Source organism: Montipora foliosa, unplaced genomic scaffold (assembly GCF_036669935.1).
Source record: "Montipora foliosa isolate CH-2021 unplaced genomic scaffold, ASM3666993v2 scaffold_412, whole genome shotgun sequence".
NCBI classification, from domain to species: domain Eukaryota; kingdom Metazoa; phylum Cnidaria; class Anthozoa; order Scleractinia; family Acroporidae; genus Montipora; species Montipora foliosa.
In genome coordinates, this window is record NW_027179715.1 from 1075001 (window position 1) to 1085000 (window position 10000).

Here is a 10000-nt window from a genome sequence, read left to right on the forward strand (position 1 = left end):
TGGTGCTATGGGAATGCCAAGGTAGGAGCAAAGGTCAAGAAATAAATGTAACTGGCCCTTGCATAGCATGTGGGAAGGGGCAATAATAAGAAAATCGTCAAGCAAATGAATTATGTGGTCAATTTTCATTTTCTTCCGGGCAATCCATTCCAGAGCAGAACTGAGGGTCTCAAAGGTTCGACAGCTACTAGAACATCCCATTGGCATGCTACGGTCATAGTAATATAAGCCCTTCCAACCGATACCTAACAAGCCATGATCCTAGGAACGAATGGGAATAATCCTAAAAGCATTTTTGATGTCAGGTTTGGCAAGGAAACACCCGGGTCCTGTAGCCTTAATGTGTTGGATGGCATCGGAAATTGTGGCATATGACACACTACAATTTTCTAGGGAGATGCCATCATTAACAGAGGAACCCCTTGGGTAGGATATATGATGTATCAACCTAAATTTCCCAGGGCTTTTCTTAGGCATGACACCTAAGGGAGAAACTCTAAATGGATGAAAGGGAGGCTTATGAAAAGGGCCAGCCAAACGACCAGCCTCACATTCCTTGTTAAGCTTGGCATCAACCACCTCTGGGTTATCCAGGGCTGGAAGCAAATTGGTGGCATCAGACGAGACTCTAATACCTTCATAATGCAGTGGAAAACCCTCTCTAAAACCCCTTGACAAAAATTCTGCTATGGAATGGTTGTACCCAGAAAGAAGAAACTGTAAGCGATTTACCTGTACAGGAGTTGGTAAACTAAGATGGTGTGGGCTTGGGCTTGGGCTTGGCAGGCAGGGGCTTGCAAGGCTGAGGCTGCTTTGTGGAAGGTCGACCATGGGCACGAAAATTACAACGGCTAGCCTGGTGAAGACCGTCGCATTTAAAACACTGATGTTTAAAATTACAGCCAGCAGCACACTCTACACCCCGATTAAACTTTAGGCAGTAGCCTTTAGGAGGTATATGATTGTGCATTTTCGGCTGCACAGAGGGTGGTTGCAATTGAGATTTTTAAGGGACTGTGCAATAATTATCAGGAAGGGGGGGTCCTAAAATGAGCTTCACCAAAGGAAAAATTAGATAGGTCCCCCCCTCCAGCAGCGTCAAGATTAGCTGTGACCCCCCCCCCCTCACGTTCTCTCAAAATTATGATGTGCCCCCCCCCCCCTCTCTAACCCGTACCTTTAGATATTGAAAAACTTGAGAACAGATACCAATATCTTTTATCCGACAACCCTGCTTGTGCAGGAAGGTGTCTCCGAGAGGATTACAAGCCAGCTCCCCATGATGACAGCAACATCAGACGTTGCAAACAAGAGGCAAATGATATCCAGGACAAGCTTAATGCTGTCGTAACCAAGTTAGAAAAACACTGAAGACTGGCCTCAGCTGTTTACACAATTTTAATGCTGAACAACGTCATTCAATAAAGTCTCAAGTCGGTTTAAACGTTCTGCATCTTGTAGAAGACCTGGATAGGGTGATGGCTAAATATAAAGCGACATTTCCTATTGGTGCCAAATCTAAAGCATCCAAATCAAGAAAAAAGAAGGAACAGAAGAAAAAAAGGGAGAAGAAGAGGATTGCTGCCTCAGAAAGCCGTAGGACCCGAACCTGTATAATTTTTCGGTCTTTGGGAGGTGAACCCATTGATGACAACTATGAAACAGAAGTATGTGGCATTCCTCAGCTAGAAACTGTAGACCTAGAAACCCTCTCGCTGTTTAAATCAAGAACAGACCTGGCATGTCTGCGGGACCTCTTAAATGCCAAATGTTTTATTGGCAAAGCTCACAACGTGGTTTGTAACTTCTGTGCATGAGCGATTGTTTCAATCTATCATATGTTGACATTCTAAATAAGTTAAAGCATGTGTTTATGTTGATGCAATATTTAGACATTATGGATAGTCAAAGGCGTGGCATCTGTCTATTTGGAAAATGTTTATTTATTCATTATCGAATTTGTGAAATTTAATTAAGACCCCCCCTCAACTTACTTGAGAAATCTAATGTAGAGCCCCCCCCGTCCTTTCCATTATTTTAACTTAAGGCCCCCCCCTCTGGTTTTAGGGCCCCCCCCCTCCTGATAATTATTGCACAGTCCCTAAAGGGGGAGCGTTGTGCTCGCATCCACAACTCCCAATGAATACTGCTCCAAGGGAATGACGCTGGTTGCGTCTGCCTAAGAAAACGAAAATTTTCATCATAAAACTGCCAATTAAAGCCCCGGAATGCCAAGTCCGACACCACCTCCCCATATTTCATGAGGGCGGGGGCCTCATGGGGAAATCTGCTAGTGTATACTCCTACAAAAACATGAAAACAGCTCACCCGTGTTTCAATTGATAAGATTTTCCTAGATTTGTTGACAGGTTCAAGGCAAAGAGAAGGAAATGGTCCCTTCTCAGAACCAGATATCGTCACTTGATATTTACTTTCAACTAATGGATTGGCCAACAGCGCACCAAATTCTATACACTTCTCACCACTATTAGGAGCAAAAGTGAATGCCTCGATTATCTAGACTAACTGAAAGTGTATCACAATCAATTGGGGTGTTGTCACGCCAACAGTGAAAGTAACACAACATATCCTTAACAAAATAAAATAATGGGGAAAAGCATAAAAATTATATTCGCAGGCAAATATTTCATTTCTTTCCATAATAATCTATGACGTCACGTTAATATGCGCATCTTGTTTAGCAATCAGTAGTGCTTCAGATGGTATTATAACATAGCCATTATGTGAAACATTGTTGTAGAATTCATTTCTCTAATAACACATTCCCCCCCAAATTGTTAAAACCGGTTCGAGCCACCTCAAGATAAACTAGTGCAACGTTAACTTAGTTTTGGATTAGTTTCCATATACATTACGTTTCATGTTTTCATTTCTAGAGCTCTTCACAACAATGAAATAACTGAACTCCCAGAAAAAGTTTTCTCAGGACTCACTTACTTATTTCGTTTGTAAGTATATTACCACAAATACAATTTAAAAATATGACATAGCTATACGCCTGGTCACTCCACAAGGAACTGTCTGACTTAGTTACAAAGCGATTCGCACAGCTGATTTAAACCAACTCTCAATAGTAGTTAATACGGACCGTTTTAGGTCTAAAATTAAAGTACTCTTTGACCTTACCCTTCTAATGTTAACTCTATGTTGCTATATAATTGAGGCCAATTGGGATTAGTTGTAATGCCACGAGTCTTATCTACCAAGAATTAAGTAAAGTCACGATCAACGAGATCTGGGGAACAAAACTAGAATACAATTGAAACAATAATTGATTGCATTGTTCTTCCTTATTTAGAATTAAACAATGTTGTTGCTCGCGATTTTTTTTTCAACAAAGTGTTAATTATGCAACGGTTTAGTACTTTTGAGCTACCTCTCTTAAGGAGGACGGTTTAAACCAGTTTTAACACTTTCAACAAAATGTACTATTTGGCGGGATTGAATCTCCCAAACTTCTTTTACTTCATGGTAATGTTATAATGTCATATAAAACAAAAATAGATGCTTATATAAATGCAAGCACCAATGTGACGTAATGGATGACCATGGAAAAAAAAAACTTTCTAACACTAACGGGCTACATTTTTTCTCCAAACGCATGTATCTTAAAAAGAAACTGGGTAACCCCCTCATTTTATTGCTGGAGAGTGAATAGCATACTAGGATAAAACTTTCTTCAAAGTTTGAAAAAAATTCTTTGGAGCAGATTCATGGCCACCCTCACAATTAAAAAAAATTAAGGTCTCTCTAAATCCGCTCCAGAGAATTTTTTTTAACTTTGCAGAGAGTTTCGTTTTAGCCTACTAATCACTTTTTGGCAATAAAAAATGGGGGTCACCCAGTTCTTTTTAGATATATAAGGGCTTAAACATAAGATATAGGGCTTTTTTAGATGGTTCGTTTGTTGCCATTGTAATCTATGGAAATGGGCCCACACAAGGACAGAGAAAAACTAGCACTTCACATTACCCTCTATTCAGTTAACTCTGTTTTAAATATAAGTGCTACACGGCCAACGTTTGTATAAACGTAACCTTTACTTGTACTTGTACATGTTCATTGCCGTGACTTTAACATCTTCAGTTCCCACGGCCTGCTCCCGTCTGACCTTGTAGCTCAGTCGGTAGAGCGGCGGAGATCTAACCCGAAGGTCGTGGTTTCAATTCCCACCCTGGTCAGAGTTTTTCTCTGTCCTTGTGTGGGCCCATTTCCATCGGTAGGGCTAACGCTCATATGGTTCATATGGGATTGAAATCTAGCACTTCACATTACCCTCTCCTCAATTGACTCTGTTTAAAACTAGAATAAAAATGAAACAATAATTGATTGCATTGTTCTTCCTTACTTAGAATTAAACAATGTTGTTGCTGGCGATTTTTTTTTTAACGAAGTGTTAATTAAGCAACGGTTTTGTACTTGAGAGCTACCTCTCTTAAGGAGGTTTAAACCAATTTTAACACTTTCAACAAAATGTACTATTTGGTGGGATTGAATCTCCCAAACGTCTTTTACTTCATGGTAATGTGAAAATGTCATATAATACAAAAATAGATGCCTATATAAATGCAAGCACCAATGTGACGTAATGGATGACCATGGAAAAAAAAAAAACTTTCTAACACTAACGGGCTACATTTTGTCTCCAAACGCATCTATCTTAAAAAGAAACTGGGTAATCCTTTCATTTTATTGCTGAAGAGTAAATGGCATACTAGGGTAAAACGTTCTCCAAAGTTTAAAAAAAATTCTTTGGAACAGATTCATAGCCACCCTCACAATTAAAAAAAATTAAGGTCTCTCTAAATCCGCTCCAGAGAATTTTTTTAAACTTTGCAGAGACTTTCATTTTAGCCTACTAATCACTTTTCGGCAATAAAAAATGGGGGTCACCGAGTTCTTTTTAGATATATAAGCGCTTAAACATAAGATATACGGCTTTTTTAGATGGTTCTTTTGTTGCCATTGTAATCTTTTACGTCACATTAATACGTGCATCCTGTCAAGCAGTTAGAGGTGTTTCATATGGTACCATAATATTGCCATTAAGTGAAACATTGTTTTAGAGTTCATCTTTCTAATAGCACATTTCCTACGAATTGTTGAAACCGGTTTAAGCCACCTTAAGATAAGTTACTACAATCTTAACTTAGTTTTGGATTACTTCCCATATACATTACGTTTCATATTTTCATTTCTAGAGATCTTGAAAACAATGAAATAACTGAACTCCCAGAAAAAGTTTTCTCAGGACTCACTTACTTATTTGGTTTGTAAGTATATTACCACAAATACAATTTAAAAATATGACATAGCTATACGCCTGGTCACTCCACAAGGAATTGTCTGACTTAGTTACAAAGCGATTCGCACAGCTGATTTAAAGCAAGTCACAATAAATTTTAATATGGACCGTTTTAGGTCTAAAATTAAAGTACTCTTTGACCTTACCCTTCTAATGTTAACTCTATGTTGCTATATAATTGAGGCAAATTGGGATTAGTTGTAATGCAACGAGTCTTATCTACCAAGAATTAAGTAAAGTCATGATCAGCGAGATCTGGGGAGGAAAACTAAAATAAAATTGCAACCACAATTGATTGCATTGTTCTTCCTTATTTAGAATTAAACAACGTTGTTGCTGGCGATGGTTTTTAAACGAAGTGTTAATTAAGCAACGGTTTGGTACTTAAGAGATACCTCTCTTAAGGAAGTTTAACCTAGTTTAAACACTTTCAACAAAGTGTACTACTTGGACGGATTGAATCTCGCAAACTTTTTTACTTCATGGTAATGTTATAATGTCATATAAAACAAAAATAGATGCTTATATAAACGCAAGCGTCAATGTGACGTAATGGATGACTATAGAAACAAAAGAGCCATCTATCCTTAAAGGCCTATATTTTGTTTTTAAACACATATATCTTAAAACGAAACTGGGTAACCCCGTCTTTTTATTGCTGGAGAGTGAATAGCATACTAGGATAAAACGTTCTTCAAAGTTTGAAAAGAATTCTTTGGAGCAGATTCATAGCCACCCTCACAATTAAAAAAAAATAAGATCTCTCTAAATCCACTCCAGAGAATTTTTTTAAACTTTGCAGCTTCCTCTCTTAAGGAGGTTTAAACCAGTTTAAACACTTTCAACAAACTGTATTATTTGGGCGGGTTGAATCTCGCAAACTTTTTTACTTCATGGTAATGTTATAATGTCATTTAAAACAAAAATAGATGCTTATATAAATGCAAGCATCAATGTGACGTAATGGATGACTGTAGAAACAAAAGAGCCATCTATCCCTAAAGGCCTACATTTTGTTTTTAAACACATATGTCTTAAAACGAAACTGGCTAACCCCGTCTTTTTATTGCAGGAGAGTGAATAGCATACTAGGATGAAACGTTCTTCAAAGTTTGAAAAAAAATTTTTTGGAGCAGATTCATAGCCACCCTCACAATTAAAAAAAATTAAGGTCTCTCTAAATCCGCTCCAGAGAATTTTTTTAAACTTTGCAGAGAGTTTCGTTATAGCCTACTAATCACTCTTCGGCAATAAAAAGTGAGGGTCACCGAGTTCTTTTTAGATATATAAGCGCTTAAACATAAGATATAGGGCTTGTTTAGATGGTTCTTTTGTTGCCCTTGTAATCTATTATGTCAAATTAAGATATGCATCTTGTTAAGCAGTTAAAGGTGTTTCATATGGTACCATAACATTGCCATTAAGTGAAACATTGTTGTAGAGTTCATCTTTCTAATAGCACATTTCCTACGAATTGTTGAAACCGGTTTAAGCCACCTTAATATAAGTTAGTACAACCTTACCTTACTTTTGGATTACTTTCCATATACATTACGTTTCATAATTTCATTTCTAGAGATCTTCACAACAATGAAATAACTGAACTCCCAGAAAACGTTTTCTCAGGACTCACTTCCTTATTTCACCTGTAAGTATATTGCTGCAAATACAATTTAAAAATATGACATAGCTAATGATAATACAATATAATATATACTTTATTAAATCTCCAATAAAATGGCTTTGCAGAAATAATTTACAATATAAAAACTAACTAATGAAATACTACTAAATTATGAATAAAATCGCGTAAAATAATGCGCCTGGTCACTCCACAAGGAATTGTCTGACTTAGTTACAAACCGATTTGCACAGCTGATTTAAATAAAGTCTCAATAAAAGTTAATACGGACAGTTTTAAATCTAAAAATAAAGTACTCTTTGACGTTACCCTTCTAATGTTAACTCTATGTTGCTATATAATTGAGGCCAATTGAGATTAGTTGTAATGCCACGAGTCTTATCTACCAAGAATTAAGTAAAGTCACGATCAACGAGGTCTGGGGAACAAAACTAGAATAAAATTGAAACAATAATTGATTGCATTGTTCTTCCTTATTTAGAATTAAACAATGTTTTTGCTGGCGATTTTTTTTTTCAACAAAGTGTTAATTAAGCAACGGTTTAGTATTTTTGAGCTACCTCTCTTAAGGAGGACGGTTTAAACCAGTTTTAACACTTTCAACAAAATGTACTATTTGGACGGATTGAATCTCCCAAACTTCTTTTACTTCATGGTAATGTTATAATGTCATATAAAACAAAAATAGATGCTTATATAAATGCAAGCACCAATGTGACGTAATGGATGACCATGGAAAAAAAAAACTTTCTAACACTAACGGGCTACATTTTTTCTCCAAACGCATATATCTTAAAAAGAAACTGGGTAACCGTCTCATTTTATTGCTGGAGAGTAAATAGCATACTAGTATAAAACTTTCTTCAAAGTTTGAAAAAAATTCTTTGAAGCAGATTCATAGCCACCCTCACAATTAAAAGAAATTAAGGTCTCTCTAAATTTTTTTTAACTTTGCAGAGGGTTTCGTTTTAGCCTACTAATCACTTTTTGGCAATAAAAAATGGGGGTCACCGAGTTCTTTTTAGATATATAAGGGCTTAAGGACGTTCGCGCCAAAATCTTCCTACGGTGAGATTTCCTTCATTTCTCGCATAGAGTTAGGTCATAAAGTACTTACTCCAAAAATATAAAAAAAATTGGGGGTCACCGACTTCGTTTCGGAGAAAATGGCAGTGGAAAAATGCCTTAATTTCGATAAATCTGTCATAATAACGAAAGGTAGCCTTATCTGCTCATCCATCGAAAATCCTAAAAGTAAACTGTTAGAGTGAAGGTTTCCGTGCATAAGTTTTTAGGGGTGGGATTTTAAGATAATTTCATGCCGCTAGGGATGTCCTAAACAGTAGAGTTCATCCTGGACGAGCGCTTTTTTAACCTCTATCGGTTGCAACCACTATCGGAATTCGAAAAGAAAAGAAAATTTAAAAAAAAGACAACTTCCCACGGTGAGATTTTTTTCATTTTATCATATTTTGTAGTTAGTAAGTAGAGTAAGTGATTCATGATTAAAAAAATAGGGGTCACCGATGATCCAAGGGAGTAAAATCGATGTGATTTTACGAAGCTCTTGGAAAACTTCGTTTGTCACGTTTTTGCGTGACCTGTCGGGGAAGGACTGGAGCCCAGGAGAGGTTCGATCGTTGAAGGATGAAAGGTTTTTACCCCAAAACAAAGCTTTCTCGAGCACAGCAACGAAGTTTTAAGTAGTCGTCATCTTCATTTGGTTAGTGTTTTGTATAATATTTCTCCATTGCCGTCATGCTCGTCTTCTGGAGTGTGGTTTTTGTGAAATTTAATCGCTGGTTTTTTCCACGCAGGTCCGCACTATTCAAACCAACGAGGACGAAAATACTGCTCTATTTTCACGAAAGTAAAGGAAAAGAACTTCAAAAACATATATTCGTTTTGAACTTAAGTTCGTAGGGTAATAAAAACATAAAAAAAAAAAAAAAACAGCCCCATTAAATTTACGCAACGGTTCGTCCTCGAGTTTTCCAAACTTTCAGCCACTACTCTATCAGCAGCTACCTTTACCAGAGCTTTTCCATCCTCCCGCTCACTTCTCTTCAACGTTTCATGATGATTCGCCTTCGGAAATAAGTGTGCCATTCTTTTGCCGGCCTGGAATTTTTTCCCCGGCGTTTTTGTCGCCATGTTATTTCAAGTAATGCTTGAACAATATTTATGAAAGTCAAGTAGACTTGTGCACGACTGATAAAAACAACGCGAACATCAGTCATGCAGTAGTCTACTTGACTTTCCTCAATATTTTTAATCAATTTTGACTGATCACGATCTTCTCTTATCCAACGCTGTGCAAGACTTATCGTCTTCGGTTTCTGCAAAGGTTTTCAAACCTCAACTTCACTAATGCTCGAAGTAATGCGTGACATATTACAGTCGCGTTACCTGCGCAGTTACGTTGCGCACAAACAATTAGCGCGAACGTCCTTAAACATAAGATATAGGGCTTTTTTAGATGGTTCGTTTGTTGCCATTGTAATCTATGGAAATGGGCCCACACAAGGACAGAGAAAAACTAGCACTTCACATTACCCTCTATTCAGTTAACTCTGTTTAAAATATAAGTGCTACGCGGCCAACGTTTATATAAACGTAACCTTTACTTGTACTTGTACATGTTCATTGCCGTGACATTAACATCTTCAGTTCCCACGGCCTGCTCCCGTCTGACCTTGTAGCTCAGTCGGTAGAGCGGCGGAGATCTAACCCGAAGGTCGTGGGTTCAATTCCCACCCTGGTCAGAGTTTTTCTCTGTCCTTGTGTGCGCCCATTTCCATCAGTAGGGCTAACGCTCACATGGTTCATATGAGATTGAAATCTAGCACTTCACATTACCCTCTATTCAGTTAACTCTGTTTAAAATATAAGTGCTACACGGCCAACGTTTATATAAACGTAACCTTTCCTTGTACTTGTACATGTTCATTGCCGTGACATTAACATCTTCAGTTCCACGGCCTGCTCCCTTCTGACCTTGTAGCTCAGTCGGTAGAGCGGCGGGGATCTAA

General features: G+C 37.6%; 1 protein-coding gene across 1 annotated transcript in view; it reads left to right on the forward strand.

Moving 5' to 3' along the window:
* LOC137988280 (tolloid-like protein 2) overlaps positions 1-5298 on the forward strand; it is a 121796-nt gene extending 116498 nt beyond the window's left edge. Inside the window, exons 10-11 of the mRNA XM_068834319.1 lie at positions 2898-2969; positions 5223-5298. Of these exons, the coding sequence (XP_068690420.1) occupies positions 2898-2969; positions 5223-5298 (148 nt within the window). The remainder of the gene's footprint in view (positions 1-2897; positions 2970-5222) is intronic.
* Positions 5299-10000: the final 4702 nt, after the last annotated feature.